The following is a 17,359-nucleotide window of genomic DNA, read 5'->3' on the forward strand; positions in this document are numbered from 1 at the left end:
GGCTATAAACGCATTGAGACCACACGTAGAAGAGCTACACGCGTCGTTAGATCATCGTCTGCCCTCCCGTCGTCACTTTACACACAGAACATCTCTGCTAAACATAAAAATGGACATGTTTATTTGTCTGTGACCACCGAAAACTTCAATGTTGAATATGAATAGCCCCCCCCAAAAAAAAAATCTAAGTTATAAACAAGCGAATATGTGTAATCATCCTATTTTTATAGTGAATGATGGAACGAGCGACTTTGACTTTAGCGCTATTGATTATTGCTCAGTTTAGACAAACTAAAGAAATGCATAACCTACATAATCAAACACTGCATACAAAATAACACGATAAAGAACTTGTAAAAACATGATACAAACACCTCGATACATAATAGGATACAGAACATTTTTTCTCTTGGTGGGAAAACTGTATTGTGTGTAAAAAAAAAGAAAAGAAAATATGACTTTAAATAGCCATAAATCATTTACGAGCTACAGCAAGCTGTTTAGTCTATATTCTGGAATAATTTTCAGCACAGGCCAGCTCCTGTAACGACGCCTTGAAACGAGTGTCAGTGACATCGTTAAAACACTCGGGAAGCCTAAATTCCATCACTATCGGGAAACTGGACCCAGCTCTGAAATCTAACAATTACATGACAATTTACTCATTTCTAAATGGGTAATTGGACGTGTAATACTAAGAAGGCAAGATGAAATAGTTTCTACCAACAACAACAAATGTGAACTCAATAAATCAAAGATAAACCTCTTCGCTGTGGCTCAGTTGGTGTGCAACGCCAGGGTTGTGGGTTCAATTCCCACTGGGGGCCAGTACAAAATATATATATATATATTTTAAATGCATGAAATGAAATGTATGAAATGTATTCATTTCTGTAAGTCGCTCTGGATAAGAGCGTCTGCTAAATGACTAAAATGTAAAATGTATGTTCCCTGGCCATGAGTAAAGCGGCGCGGCTGTGCGGCTGCGCGGAGGGAAAGTCCTCCAGTATCCCATAATCCTCTTGGTTACCGATTAGCGCTCTGCTTTCCGATTCAGAAATTACCAACTTTGCTAAGCTCGCCGATATCCTACCTACCGATATTTTACAATTTATAACTTTTCTTTAGGTCTGAATTCGCCGTAATGTCGTCGGATGGCTAGCTGACGAGCGACACTAACGGATTCCGGTGGTAACGCGAACCGGAGATCTCTACAGGGATTCCAGTTGTCAGGTAGGAAGAGAAGACGTTAGCTAACTATGCTAGCTGGCTAACGTTACTCGGGCTAGCCTGCCAGCTAACGAGCTAGCTATCAACCTCTTTCTGTTGTTGTTTCGTTTGATTATCATTATTGGTGCTAACTAGTGATGCAGCTAGATCTGGTCGCTTAAAAACACAATAGACAATTTATGGTTGATCTGAAAATGTGTTCGGAGGATTCGAGTTGTCAGGTAGGAAGAGAAGACGTTAGCTAACTATGCTAGCTGGCTAACGTTACCCGGGCTAGCCTGCCAGCTAACGAGCTAGCTATCAACCTCTGTTTGTTGTTGTTGTTGTATCGTTTGATTATCATTATTGGTGCTAACTAGTGATGCAGCTACTTAGCTATCTTTGTAGCTAGTGAATGACTGAACCAGGGCACGGATGGTTGGCATCAGGGTTGGCTAGCTAGCTGGACAGACACGGAAGCGGAAGCAGCACGGCGTTACCAAAGCCAGCTGTGAATGTATGTGTATATATATATATATATAAATGCTAGATCTGGTCGCTTATTTAAAAACACAATAAGAGAGCATTTATGGTTGATCTGAAAGTGTGTTCGGAGGCACCGTATGGGTGGTGTGACGCAATGCGGAGCCTCCGTAAGTGCGGAGAGGCCAAGTTGAACTCTGAACCGCATCGCCGTGCGCCTCTCAAATGTTGTAACAACGCGGAGGGGGCTCTGTATAGTTACGGGTTGACCGTAGGTGAAAAACACAAACCTTGCTATCTTGACAACTTCCTTCTCAACAAGCATGACTACTCTGAGATCTGCAGAGGCCGTATCACCGGAAATGCCCGGGATTGACCATGCAGCGTGTTTTTTACTGTACACTGTTTTTACCGTTTTACCGCGGTTGCTACCAACAGTGTTTTTCCAGTGAAAACACGTTTGGCGTCGGTCTTCCGTTTTACACACAGTTGTTCTGAGACGCAGATGGCAAACGAGCAAATGTACTTGACTTTTAACACAAACAAGCGCTGTAAACATGGAAATATGTCCGTGTGGGAACCCTATAAAAGTGTGTATCAATTTAACCTTAAAAAAAAATAATATATTCTTATGTTTCCAAACACATACCCCAAGCGATGCCTGTTTATTGTTCAGACCCAAGCGTTTCAGCCTTCGTCCAATGACTCATATGTGTAATGGAATGGGACAGAGAGTCACGGTGAAGGGTTAGACCCTAGACTGGTAACATGTTCATTGACTCACGTCCTCATAGTAGGCTAACCTACATTCATCTCAAACTTACATACATGCGCTGTAGGAAAAATGTTTTCCAATTGATGTGTCTGGGAGGTGTATCGACTGACTGACACCTTCCCCCCCTCCTCTCTAGAAGATGACCCCTACCAAGATGAAACTACGTGTCCGGCGGAGGGAGAGCGGAGGAGGAGGTGGTCAGGAACAGGAAGAGACCTCTAAGGCTTCCTCTCAGTCGGTTTCGGCCGAGGCGTCTCCTGACTCTAAATGCCCAATCTGTCTGGACCGCTTCAACAACATGTCTTATCTGGACAGGTATTAGGATCCCAATTAGCCCGCTGCCGAGGAAACGGGAGGCTTCCTGGGGTCCCAAACGGGAGGCTTCCTGGGGACCCCAAACGGGAGGCTTCCTGGGGTCCCAAACGGGAGGCTTCCTAGGGACCCCAAACGGGAGGCTTCCTGGGGTCCCAAACGGGAGGCTTCCTGGGGACCCCAAACGGGAGGCTTCCTGGGGACCCCAAACGGGAGGCTTCCTGGGGACCCCAAACGGGAGGCTTCCTGGGGACCCCAAACGGGAGGCTTCCTGGGGACCCCAAACGGGAGGCTTCCTGGGGACCCCAAACGGGAGGCTTCCTGGGGTTCCCAAACGGGAGGCTTCCTGGGGGTCCCAAACAGGAAACAATAAATAAAGTGCATAATATACATATCACTACATTTACATTACAATTTATCCATTCCCACAGCTAGTACAGCGAGACACCCACATATCACATACACATAATACAATGCAAAATGCATTTAATACTGTTTGTTTCCCAGCCTCTGTTCTGGACCTGGGAACTGTGAAAAGACCTCTGGTTGCATGTCTTGTGTTGTACAGATGAGTGTCTAAACTGTGTTACCAACTGCTTGAACAGACCCGTTTTTGGTACCGTCAACGCCTCTCAACAAAGACCAATTGTGATGCAGTCAATCTCTCCTGAACTTTGAACCAGGAGAGATTGACATGCGTGTCATTGACGTTTGCCAATCAATACGTGCTTCTAAGTTTTGGACCAACTGCCGTTTTGCGTAAGTCCTTCTTTGCCGCAGCTGAATGTAACAGTATAGCTTCCGTCCCTCTCCTCGACCCCTAACTGAGCTCGAACCAGGGACCCTCTGCACACAATCAACAACTGACACCCCACGAAGCATCGTTACCCATCGCTCCACAAAAGCAACGCAAGGGGAAACCCTACTTCAAGTCTCAGAGCGAGTGACGTCACTGATTGAAATGCTATTAGCGCGCACCACCGCTAACAAGCTATCCATTTTACATCAGTTACACCACCGCTAACTAGCTAGCCATTTCACATCGGTTACACCACCGCTAACTAACTAGCCATTTCACATCGGTTACACCACCGCTAACTAACTAGCCATTTCACATCGGTTACACCACCGCTAACTAACTAGCCATTTCACATTGGTTACACCACCGCTAACTAACTAGCCATTTCACATCGGTTACACCACCGCTAACTAGCTAGCCATTTCACATCGGTTACACCACCGCTAACTAACTAGCCATTTCACATCGGTTACACCACCGCTAACTAGCTAGCCATTTCACATCGGTTACACCACCGCTAACTAGCTAGCCATTTCACATCGGTTACACCACCGCTAACTAACTAGCCATTTCACATCGGTTACACGACCGCTAACTAGCTAGCCATTTCACATCGGTTACACCACCGCTAACTAACTAGCCATTTCACATTGGTTACACCACCGCTAACTAACTAGCCATTTCACATTGGTTACACCACCGCTAACTAGCTAGCCATTTCACATTGGTTACACCACCGCTAACTAACTAGCCATTTCACATCGGTTACACCACCGCTAACTAACTAGCCATTTCACATTGGTTACACCACCGCTAACTAACTAGCCATTTCACATTGGTTACACCACCGCTAACTAGCTAGCCATTTCACATCGGTTACACCACCGCTAACTAGCTAGCCATTTCACATCGGTTACACCACCGCTAACTAGCTAGCTATTTCACATCGGTTACACCACCGCTAACTAACTAGCCATTTCACATTGGTTACACCACCGCTAACTAACTAGCCATTTCACATTGGTTACACCACCGCTAACTAGCTAGCCATTTCACATCGGTTACACCACCGCTAACTAACTAGCCATTTCACATCGGTTACACCACCGCTAACTAACTAGCCATTTCACATTGGTTACACCACCGCTAACTAGCTAGCCATTTCACATTGGTTACACCACCGCTAACTAACTAGCCATTTCACATCGGTTACACCACCGCTAACTAACTAGCCATTTCACATCAGTTACACCACCGCTAACTAGCTAGCCATTTCACATCGGTTACACCACCGCTAACTAACTAGCCATTTCACATCGGTTACACCACCGCTAACTAACTAGCCATTTCACATTGGTTACACCACCGCTAACTAGCTAGCCATTTCACATCGGTTACACCACCGCTAACTAGCTAGCCATTTCACATCGGTTACACCACCGCTAACTAGCTAGCCATTTCACATCGGTTACACCACCGCTAACTAGCTAGCCATTTCACATCGGTTACACCACCGCTAACTAGCTAGCCATTTCACATCGGTTACACCACCGCTAACTAGCTAGCCATTTCAAATCGGTTACACTAGCACCAGTATTCTCAGGTTTAGGATGTCGCCCCTTTTCAGCTGTTTCTTCATTACCTGAACAGGTGCCTCCATCGCTTCTGCTTCCAATGCATACAGGAGTGGAGCAACAACAAGGTATGTGTGTGTCCCAAGTACCACCCTATTCCCTATGTAGAGCACTACTTTTAATCAGACCCTATACATCCCAAATAGCACCCTATTCCCTATTTAGAGCACTACATTTTTGTGCACAGAACAAGTACTAGGCTAGACTTTTGTGTGTGTTTTATAATATCATTGCTCTGAGTAGCATTTTGATTACTGAAATGATGGACAAACCGATTTGCCCTCTGGGATGAGTAAAGAATTTGTGATGTTATTTCTGATCCTATCTCTAGGTGGAGTGTCCGCTGTGTAAGCAGCCGTTCTCCTCCATCCTTCACTCGATCAAGGCCCAGGACAACTTCAAAGAGTTCACTCTCAGACCACCACCTGTTCCTGCAGAGAACGGGACCGCAATGATCGCAGCTGCCGAAGCAGCAGCAGCCGCTGCCTTGGTGACCGCCAGGGTAGGTGGTAGTCATGGAGAACGAAGGAGGACGCGGAGAAGAGGAGGAGGAGGGGGACAGGGGAGAGGAGGGAGAGAGAGGAGACAGTCAGGACGACTGTGGAGAGGGAGGGGTCTCTCTTCTGAACCTCCTCTCCCTCCTCTTCATCCTCCTCTTCTACCCAGACCCGAGGATGGAGGTATGAGAGGTAACCTTGTCTTTTAATCCTTAGGCGTGATTTGTTGTTACCTTTTTGAGGAACACTTTGGAAATATGTATTTTCATTCATATTTTTAAGTGCTCTTTGTTTTTTTTACCCAAATAAATTAAATTCAGTGCCTGAGGTTGGTCTAGACTAGAGGGTACCTTCATCTGTAGGGGTTATATACCACCCCAGTGTGGGTACCTCAGCCTGTAGGGGTTATATACCACCCCAGTGTGGGTACCTCAGCCTGTAGGGGTTATATACCACCCCAGTGTGGGTACCTCAGCCTGTAGGGGTTATATACCACCCCAGTGTGGGTACCTTCATCTGTAGGGGTTATATACCACCCCAGTGTGGGTACCTTCATCTGTAGGGGTTATATACCACCCCAGTGTGAGTACCTCAGCCTGTAGGGGTTATATACCACCCCAGTGTGGGTACCTCAGCCTGTAGGGGTTATATACCACCCCAGTGTGGGTACCTTCATCTGTAGGGGTTATATACCACCCCAGTGTGGGTACCTCAGCCTGTAGGGGTTATATACCACCCCAGTGTGGGTACCTCAGCCTGTAGGGGTTATATACCACCCCAGTGTGGGTACCTCAGCCTGTAGGGGTTATATACCACCCCAGTGTGGGTACCTCAGCCTGTAGGGGTTATATACCACCCCAGTGTGGGTACCTTCATCTGTAGGGGTTATATACCACCCCAGTGGGGGTACCTCAGCCTGTAGGGGTTATATACCACCCCAGTGTGGGTACCTCAGCCTGTAGGGGTTATATACCACCCCAGTGTGAGTACCTCAGCCTGTAGGGGTTATATACCACCCCAGTGTGGGTACCTCAGCCTGTAGGACATACAGTTCCTGATGTTTAGGCCGAGATATGTATAGTTTTCTGTGTGCTCTAGAGCAACGGTGTCTAGATGGAATTTGTATTTGTGGTCCTGGCAGCTGGACCTTTTTTTTGGAACACAGTCTTACTGAGATTTACTGTCAGGGCCCAGGTCTGTCAGGGCCCAGGTCTGTCAGGGCCCAGGTCTGTCAGGGCCCAGGTCTGTCAGAATCTGTGCAGAAGGTCTAGGTGCTGCTGTAGGCCCTCCTTGGTTGGGGACAGAAGCACCAGATCATCAGTAAACAGTAGACATTTGACTTCAGATTCTAGTAGGGTGAGGGCCGGGTGCTGCAGACTGTTCTAGTGCCCTCGCCAATTCATTAATATATTTGCTGAAGAGGGTGGGGCTTAAGCTGCATCCCTGTCTCACCCCACGGCCCTGTGGGAAGAAATTTGTGTATTTTTTTTTGCCAGTTTTAACCCCACACTTGTTGTTTGTGTACATGGATTTTAAAATGTCATATGTTTTTCCCCCAACACCATTTTCCATCAATTTGTATAGCAGACCCTCATGCCAAATTGAGTCAAAAACTTTTTTTTTCTCTCTCTCTCTCTCTCCTGTCTCTGTCTCTCTCTCTCCTGTCTCTCTCTCTCTCTCTCCTGTCTCTCTCTCTCTCTCCTGTCTCTCTCTCTCTCTCTCCTGTCTCTCTCTCTCTCTCCTGTCTCTTTCTCCTGTCTCTTTCTCTCTCTCTCCCTGTCTCTCTCTCCTCTCTCTCTCTCCTGTCTCCTGTCTCTCCTGTCTCCTGTCTCTCCTGTCTTCCCTTCTTCTACCTGCTCTCCTACCTCTCTCTAGCTCTCTCCTGTACTCTCTCTTCTCTCTCTCTCCTCTCCTGTCTCTCTCTCTATCTCTCTCTCTCTCTCCTCTCCTTGTCTCTTCTATTTCTCTCCTCCTGTCTCTCTTCTCTCTCTCCTCTCCTCTCTCTCTCCTGTCTCGTCCTCTCTCTCTCTCTCCTGTCCTCTTCTCTCTTCTCTCTCTCCAGTCTCTACTCTCTCTCTCTACTCCTGTCTCTCACTCTCCTGTTCTCCTCTCTCTCTCTCTCTCTCTCTCTGTCCTCTCTCTCTCTCTCTCTCTCCTGTCTCTCTCTCTCTCTCTCCTGTCTCTCTCTCTCTCTCTCTCAGGAGAGATGGATGGAGAGGACCCGGGGGTCATCTTTGATGGGCTGACGGGTGCGTCCGCGCCCCCGCCTCACGATCGAGGGGTGCAGCGTCTCATGGTGCGCCTTGCTGTTAGGCGACGATCCCAGAGAGAGGGGCGCTCCGTCAGACCGCTCCGACCACGGGAGATGCTTTCTTTCCGCCGGGCGCTCTACCGCAGTGGCGTTCGTGTCAGGAACGCACGCGGGGGCTGCGAGAGGCCCCGTGACATCACTGCGGCGTTTTACCAGCGGAACCCGGTGGCTCTCCATAGACTCCTCCCCTGGTTACAGGTGTGTGTGTGTGTGTGTGTGTGTGGTTACAGATGCTGTTTCCACTTACAGTGTGTTCGGAAAGTTGTTGTTGCCATCCTGTACCTGTCCCGCAGGTGTGATGTTCGGATGTACCGATCCTGTGCAGGTGTTGTTTCACTTGGTCTGCCACTGCGAGGACGATCAGCTGTCCGTCCTGTCTCCCTGTAGCGCTGTCTTAGGCGTCTCACAGTACGGACATTGCAATTTATTGCCCTGGCCACATCTGCAGTCCTCATGCCTCCTTGCAGCATGCCTAAGGCACGTTCATGCAGATGAGCAGGGACCCTGGGCATCTTTCTTTTGGTCTTTTTCAGAGTCAGTAGAAAGGCCTCTTTAGTGTCCTAAGTTTCCATAACTGTGACCTTAATTGCCTACCGTCTGTAAGCTGTTAGTGTCTCAATGACCGTTCCACAGGTGCATGTTCATTAATTGTTTATGGTTCATTGAACAAGCATGGGAAACAGTGATTAAACTCTTTACAATGAAGATCTGTGAAGTTATTTGGATTTTTACGAATTATCTTTTGAAAGACAGGGGCCTGAAAAAGGGACGTTTCTTTTTTTACATACTCATTGACACAACATTCCGATTTATTATGAATCACAATAATGCTTTCGTACAGGGACCTAATTAAAATCAGAATTCTGTTTGCTTCTTCAGAAAGATTCAGGAAATATGTATCACTGATGCGTTCTGTTCATGTCTTATGATCAACTTGGGAAAATTAATTTTCAATTCATTTAATTGATTCCCTACTAAGTTCAATGCATTTAGTTGATTCCCTACTAAGTTCAATACATTTAGTTGATTCCCTACAAAGTTCAATGCATTTAGTTGATTCCCTACAAAGTTCAATGCATTTAGTTGATTCCCTACAAAGTTCAATGCATTTAGTTGATTCCCTACAAAGTTCAATGCATTTAGTTGATTCCCTACAAAGTTCAATGCATTTAGTTGATTCCCTACAAAGTTCAATGCATTTAGTTGATTCCCTACAAAGTTCAATGCATTTAGTTGATTCCCTACAAAGTTCAATGCATTTAGTTGATTCCCTACAAAGTTCAATGCATTTAGTTGATTCCCTACAAAGTTCAATGCATTTAGTTGATTCCCTACAAAGTTCAATGCATTTAGTTGATTCCCTACAAAGTTCAATGCATTTAGTTGATTCCCTACAAAGTTCAATGCATTTAGTTGATTCCCTACTATTAGACACCCCTAACCCTTGACCTATGACCCTTGACCCCACATTTTACTGCTGCTAGCATCAAGTCTTTCAGAGCGTGTTTTTAGTCTGCATATTTGATTAATTAAAACTTAGACACCCCCTAACCCTTGACCTATGACCCTTGACCCCTGGTTACAGCGGGAGCTGACGGTGCTGTACGGCGCCCACGGCTCATTGGTCAACATCGTCCAACGCATCATCACCTCGCGAATCGCACGTCACGACATGGAGGGAGGGGGTGGGGCCATCCAGGACGAACTCCGCCCCTTCCTGCTGGCGAGGACTGATCACTTCCTTCACGAGCTTGTGAGCACACACACACACACACACACACACACACACACACACACATCCTCCCTAAAGCAATCACACACTCACTCACACCCTCACTAACCCTTGTGTGTGTGTGTGTGTGTGTGTGTGTCCCTCCAGATCAGTTTTGCACGTTCCCCTCTCAGTATGGAAGTGTACGACCAGCTGTCCATCTATGACCCTCCAGCGCCGTCCTACGAGGACAGGATGACGTCATCATCTAGCGACACTGACGACTCTGTCATCGCCATCTCGGATGAAGAGGTTTTTTTTTTTATTACTACTTTTTAAATACTTGTTTTACCCCTTGAGAGAAGAGTTGGTGAGTAAGTATGTAATTGTACTGTGGACACATTTCCTCTCAGGAATATGTCTGTGTCTGTCTATCTAGGAAGGAGGAAGTAAGATATTTCCCCTCAGGAATATGTCTGTCTGTCTATCTAGGAAGGAGGAAGTAAGATATTTCCCCTCAGGAATATGTCTGTCTGTCTGTCTGTCTATCTAGGAAGGAGGAAGTAAGATATTTCCCCTCAGGAATATGTCTGTGTCTGTCTATCTAGGAAGGAGGAAGTAAGATATTATATGTCTGTCTATCTAGGAAGGAGGAAGTAAGATATTTCCCCTCAGGAATATGTCTGTCTGTCTGTCTATCTAGGAAGGAGGAAGTAAGATATTTCCCCTCAGGAATAAGTCTGTCTGTCTGTGTCTGTCTATCTAGGAAGGAGGAACTAAGACATTATATGTCTGTCTATCTAGGAAGGAGGAAGTAAGACATTTCCTCTCAGGAATATGTCTGTGTCTGTCTATCTAGGAAGGAGGAACTAAGATATTATATGTGTCTGTCTGTCTGTCTATCTAGGAAGAGGAAGGAGGGTCGGAGGGAGAACGAGAGAGACGGCCGGTGTCGGTAGCAGGAAGTAGCGCTCTGAGCCAATCTGCTTGGGACGATGAAACACCAGGACCCTCCTACTCTACAGCTGAGCCGTCCCAATCCCCCATGCCGCTGTCGATCAGCCCAGGGGGGCGGGACTCTGGTCCAGCGGGGGCTAATCAGAATCCTGCTCAGGACACGACAGCGGCAGGAGATGGAGAGAGAGTTGAGGAGGGAGGAGAGGAAGAAGAGGGGGAACAATGTATGATAGTAGGGTTTGTTAAAGCCATGGCTGAGAGAACTCCTGAACTGGTCCAACTCTCCTCTGACCCCTCAGACGAAGAGGGGGAGAAACAGGAGAAGAAAGAGACTGTTCCACAAACGGCGTTAAACTCTCTCTCTCTCGTTATCCCTCCCCTCTCCATTCCTGTTCCCCCCATCTCTCTGTTTAAAAACACCAGCACAGAGAGACAGGGAGGAGGAGGGGAGAGACAGGGAGGAGGAGGGGAGAGACAGGGAGGAGGAGGGGAGAGACAGGGAGGAGGAGGGGAGAGAGGAGTGGGAGTAAGCTATCTAGACAGAGAGAGAGAGCAGGTAGAAGAGAGACTCCTCTATTGCCCTCTAGGGGAGAGAAGGGAGGGCAGACACCGAGAGCGGTCCTGGTCAGGGTCGCGGTCTAGAAGCAGACATCGGTCACGGTCCGGTCGGTCGAGGAGTTCTGAACGGAGCTGGTCAGCATGGAGCCCCGTGTCCGTACGGAGCGATGACAGCAGCCAGGAACGGCGCCGGAAGAGACGGGCGAGAGAGCGGGAGAAAAGGAGACTGGAGAAAGGAAGAGGAAGAGATTCCCACGACAGAGGATCCTGTAGACAACACAGCAGAGAACACAGGAGAGAGACCAGTGGAGGAAGTGAGAGGAGCAGAGGTAGAGAGAGAGAAAGGATTCCATATGAACCAGCCAGGTCCCAATATTCTAACACGGGAATATTCTTCAGTCTGGAAAACAGCGTCTTATCCCATTCCCCGTCCTTATCCCGGAGTAGCCAGCGAGGACCAGAATCTCCTAGGGAACACCAGCATTCCCGGTCCTCCGACAGCCTCTCTTCCTCCAGCTCCCTGTCCCATCTCTCTGCAGACAGACAGCATTCCCGACGTTCCCCGCGCTCCGACAAGCCGGGAGGGAAGAGGAAATACAAGACACGGCATCTGGAAGACCCTTCCTGGGAGCCGCCCAGCTCTGCACGGACACGGATGGGGAGAGGCGGGGAGCGAGAGAAGGGGAGAGGCGGGCAGCGAGAGAGGGGGCTAGGCGGGGAGCGAGAGAGGGGGCTAGGCGGGCAGCGAGAGAGGGGGCTAGGCGGGGAGCGAGAGAGGGGGCTAGGCGGGGAGCGAGAGAGGGGGCTAGGCGGGCAGCGAGAGAGGGGGCTAGGTGGGCAGCGAGAGAGGGGGCTAGGCGGGGAGCGAGAGAGGGGGCTAGGCGGGCAGCGAGAGAGGGGGCTAGGTGGGCAGCGAGAGAGGGGGCTAGGCGGGGAGCGAGAGAGGGGGAGAGGCCGGACAGAGGGCACCGCTAGCTCCCGGAAGAGCGGAGGCAGTCTGGAAGAGAGGTGAGGAGGACTGGGGCTTGGAGAGGGGCTAGTCTATACCATAACATACTGGGGAAATGTTAGCTTATTCCTTATACAGAGCCTTCAGAAAGTATTCAGACCCCTTGACTTTTTCCACATTTTGTTACATTACAGCCAATACCCCATAATGACAAAGCGAAAACAGGTTCTTTTGAAATTTTTGCATAAAAAATACAAAATTAAAATATCTTATTTCTGTAAGTATTCAGACCCTTTGCTATGAGACTCTAAATTGAGCTCAGGTGCTTCCTGTTTCCATTGATCATCCTTGAGATGTTTCTACTTGATTGGAGTCCACCTGTGGTAAATTCAATTGATTGTACATGATTTGGAAAGGCACACACCTGTCTATATAAGGTCCCACAGTTGACAGTACATGTCAGAGCAAAAAACCAAACCATGAGGTCCAAGGAATTGTCCATAGAGCTCCGAGACAGGATTGTGTCGAGGCACAGATCTGTGGAAGGGTACCAACACATTTCTGCAGCATTGAAGGTTCAAGAACACAGTGGCCTCCATCATTCTTAAATGGAAGAAGTTTGGAACCACCAAGACTCTTCCTAGAGCTGGCCGCCTGGCCAAACTGAGCAATCTGGGGAGAAGGTCCTTGGTCAGGGAGGTGACCAAGAACCCGATGGTCACTCTGACAGAGCTCCAGAGTTCCTCTGTGGAGATGGGGAGAACCTTCCAGAAGGGCAACCATCTCTGCAGCACTCCACCAATCAGGCCTTTATGATAGACTGGCCAGATGGAAGCCACTCCTCAGTAAAACGCACATGACAGCCCACTTGGAGTTTGCCAAAAGGCACCTAAAGGACTCAGACCATGAGAAACAATTTTCTCTGGTCTGATGAAATCAAGATTGAACTCTTTGGCCTGAATGCCAAGCATCACATCTGGAGGAAACATGGCACCATCCCTACGGTGAAGCATGGTGGTGGCAGCATCATGCTGTGGGGATGTTTTTCAGCAGCAGCGACTGGGAGACTAGTCAGGATCGAGGCAAAGATGAACGGAGAAAAGTACAGAGAGATCCTTGATGAAAACCTGCTCCAGAGCGCTCAGGACCTCGGACTGGGGCGAAGGTTCACCTTCCAACAGGACAACGACCCTAAGCACACAGCCAAGACAACACAGGAGTGGCTTTGGGACAAGTCTCTGAATGTCCTTGAGTGGCCCTGCCAGAACCCGGACTTGAACCCGATCGAACATCTCTGGTTCGACCTGAAAATAGCTGTGCAGCGACGCTCCCCATCCAACCTGACAGAGCTTGAGAGGATCTGCAGAGAAGAATGGGAGAAACTCCCCAAATACAGGTGTGCCAAGCTTGTGGCATCACACCCAAGAAGACTCGAGGCTGTAATCGCTGCCAAAGGTGCTTCAACAAAATACTGAGTAAAGGGTCTGAATATTTATGTAGATGTGATATTTCAGTTTTTATTTTTAATAAATTAACAATTTTGATAAACCTGTTTTTGCTTTGATTCAGGGGGAAAAAATGGTTTAATCCATTTTAGAATAAGGCTGTAACCTAAAAAGAAATTGAAAAAAAGTCAAGAGGTCTGAATTCTTTCTGAAGGCACTGTATAGGGCACTACTTTAGACCAGAGCCCTATGGGGTAGTGTACTACTTTAGACCAGAGCCCTATGGGGTAGTGCACTACTTTAGACCAGAGCCCTATGGGGTAGTGCACTACTTTAGACCAGAGCCCTATGGGTAGTGTACTACTTTAGACCAGAGCCCTATGGGTAGTGTACTACTTTAGACCAGAGCCCTATGGGGTAGTGCACTACTTTAGACCAGAGCCCTATGGGGTAGTGCACTACTATAGACCAGAGCCCTATGGGGTAGTGCACTACTATAGACCAGAGCCCTATGGGGTAGTGCACTACTATAGACCAGAGCCCTATGGGGTAGTGTACTACTATAGACCAGAGCCCTATGGGGTAGTGTACTACTTTAGACCAGAGCCCTATGGGGTAGTGTACTACTATAGACCAGAGCCCTATGGGGTAGTGTACTACTTTAGACCAGAGCCCTATGGGTAGTGCACTACTTTAGACCAAAATAAAAATAAATAATAAAAATGCGCTGGAACTGGCTTGCAGGTCCAAAGGGTGGTTTGAGGGGCTAGGGTGCTATTTGGTACACATCCACTGTTGATTTTTATTCCTAACAAATGTCTAACAAATGTCTCCTGTAGTGTGTTTTGACTAGGTATGTCATTTCTGACTCCGTCTGTCTTTGTCTTGTCTTTGTGTGTCCTTCCGTCCGTCCCCAGTGTGAAGAAGAGGAGACGCCAGTCCCGCAGCCCAAGTGTTGAAATCATCTATGAAGGGGTGACCGTGACCGCTGTTAGCCCTTTACGAATCAAACACAACCACAAACGCGATGGCAAACACCGGAGAAAACAACGTCACTACCTCACCCTCCAACACTCTCCCATGGTCATCACTATAGACAGCGACAGCGACAACAAACACACGGTCCAAACGTCCACGCTGGATGATGACCGCGCTCTTGATTTATCTGACCGAGCCACGGTCGATTTCTCTGACCGTTCTTTGACCGTACCTGGTCTTCCGCTAGGCGATCACAACCTGGACACGGGGGTTGATATCAGCGATTTTGCGGTCGATATTCTCGACCGTTCTCTGAGCGTTTCGGACCGTAACTCGGACATTGACCACAATGACGTCATCGACCGTGAAACGAATGTCGATGACGACTGTGTGGTTGACGCTTCAAATGCGGTCGACCGTCCCCAGAACGCAGAAGGTCATGTTCTCCACCAGGTCAATCTTAGCTGTGACCCTGGGGTCGCGACCTCTGACTCTCGTCTCCTAGCGACCATCCTACAGGACCTGGAACACATCACGCTCCCTAACCTGACCTTTTTCCCCAACCTGAACCCAGACCCTAACCACAGCCCTAATTCAACCACACCGGACCACAGGGAGATCGCCAGGGCGGCCAGAGAGATCGCACCGACTCATTGGTCCTCTGAGGGAGAGAACGGCAGAGAGATCGCACCGACTCATTGGTCCTCTGAGGGAGTGAACGCCAGGGCGGCCAGAGAGATCGCACCGACTCATTGGTCCTCTGAGGGAGAGAACGGCAGAGAGATCGCACCGACTCATTGGTCATCTGAAGGAGAGACTAACTTCAACAGCCCTGTTTCACCTACAGCCAATCACTCTCCGAGTACTGAATCATTCACAGACTACCACTCTGCCAGTCCTGTAGGTCACCCTGCTAGTCCTATATCTCCTGTAAGTCACCCTGCTAGTCCTATATCTCCTGTAGGTCATTCTGCTAGTCCTATATCTCCTGTAGGTCACTCTGCTAGTCCTGTAGGTCACTCTGCTAGTCCTGTAGGTCACCCTGCTAGTCCTATATCTCCTGTAGGTCACTCTGCTAGTCCTATATCTCCTGTAAGTCACTCTGCTAGTCCTATATCTCCTGTAGGTCACTCTGCTAGTCCTATATCTCCTGTAAGTCACCCTGCTAGTCCTATATCTCCTGTTGGTCACCCTGCTAGTCCTATCTCCTGTTGGTCACCCTGCTAGTCCTAGATCTCCTGTAGGTCACTCTGCCGGTTCTGTAGGTCACTCTGCCGGTCCTAGATCTCCTGTAGGTCACTCTGCCGGTCCTGTAGGTCACTCTGCCGGTCCTAGATCTCCTGTAGGTCACCCTGCCGGTCCTAGATCTCCTGTAGGTCACTCTGCCGGTCCTAGATCTCCTGTAGGTCACTCTGCCGGTCCTGTAGGTCACTCTGCCGGTCCTGTAGGTCACTCTGCCGGTCCTGTATCTCCTATAGGTCACTCTGCCGGTCCTATAGGTCACTCTGCCGGTCCTGTATCTCCTATAGGTCACTCTGCCTGTCCTGTATCTCCTATAGGTCACTCTGCCGGTCCTATAGGTCACTCTGCCGGTCCTATAGGTCACTCTGCCGGTCCTGTAGGTCACTCTGCCGGTCCTGTAGGTCACCCTGCTAGTCCTATATCTCCTATAGGTCACTCTGATAGTCCTGTACATCACAACTCTAGTGCAGTATCACCCGTTGTCCACCATTCTGACAGTCCTTTATCATCACCCATAGCTGGTTCTATATCGGTAGAAAACCCCTGCTTACCTTCTAGCACTGGATCATCTGTATCGGCCAGTCCTGTATCGGCCAGTCCTGTATCGGCCAGTCCTGTATCGGCCAGTCCTGTATCGGCGAGTCCTGTATCGGCCAGTCCTGTATCGGCCAGACGTGATCAGGAGGGGCCTATACACTAACGCAGTATACAGCGCTGACTGATCACCTGGACACACACACACACACACACACTACTACACGAACTACCCCACACACACACACACACACACACACACATACACATTCTGGCACAGTCACCATCTGAATATGCTGAGGTTGTTTAACCGTTATTTGATTTAAAAACCTGTTGTCTTCTACCAAGATGGACTCGTGAATGAAACTATCTGCAGAAGAAAAAATCAAATACAAATAAAATCACATTTGACGATCATTTTCTTTTATTTTGTTACGTTTGATCAATTTGAGGTGCAGCATACTGCATTTTCAAAACTGTATTTTCAGTACAGTATTTTGCCACTTGCTACACGTGGGCCCTGGTAAGGTAGTGCACTATATAGGGAATAGGGCCCTGGTAAGGTAGTGCACTATATAGGGCCCTGGTAAGGTAGTGCACTATATAGGGCCCTGGTAAGGTTGTGCACTATATAGGGAATAGGGCTCTGGTAAGGTAGTGCACTATATAGGGCCCTGGTAAGGTAGTGCACTATATAGGGAATAGGGCCCTGGTAAGGTAGTGCACTATTTACATTTAAGTCATTTAGCAGACACTCTTATCCAGAGCGACTTACAAATTGGATATAGGGCCCTGGTAAGGTAGTGCACTATATAGGGAATAGGGCCCTGGTAAGGTAGTGCACTATATAGGGAATAAGGTGCCATTTCAGACTAACCCTGTAGTTTTAAATGTCATCTGTTTGTCTTCTCATCTCTGAAGCCATTAGTAGAAGATCCCATCATTTATGGGTAACAATTAGGGAC

At 48.3% G+C, this 17,359-nt stretch overlaps 1 protein-coding gene across 1 annotated transcript; it reads left to right on the forward strand.

Moving 5' to 3' along the window:
• Positions 1-1,268: 1,268 nt before the first annotated feature.
• On the forward strand, positions 1,269-16,811 carry LOC115199192 (E3 ubiquitin-protein ligase Topors). The gene is made up of 12 exons (XM_029761821.1): positions 1,269-1,963; positions 2,604-2,782; positions 5,229-5,280; positions 5,544-5,901; positions 7,911-8,218; positions 9,606-9,773; positions 9,900-10,043; positions 10,639-11,122; positions 11,786-12,254; positions 14,558-15,582; positions 15,685-15,804; positions 16,262-16,811. Exons 1-12 carry the CDS (start codon positions 1,799-1,801, stop codon positions 16,558-16,560), a joined length of 3,771 nt encoding a protein of 1,256 aa, XP_029617681.1. The 5' UTR covers positions 1,269-1,798; the 3' UTR covers positions 16,561-16,811.
• Positions 16,812-17,359: the final 548 nt, after the last annotated feature.

This window comes from Salmo trutta, chromosome 8, assembly GCF_901001165.1.
Source record: "Salmo trutta chromosome 8, fSalTru1.1, whole genome shotgun sequence".
Classification (NCBI taxonomy): domain Eukaryota; kingdom Metazoa; phylum Chordata; class Actinopteri; order Salmoniformes; family Salmonidae; genus Salmo; species Salmo trutta.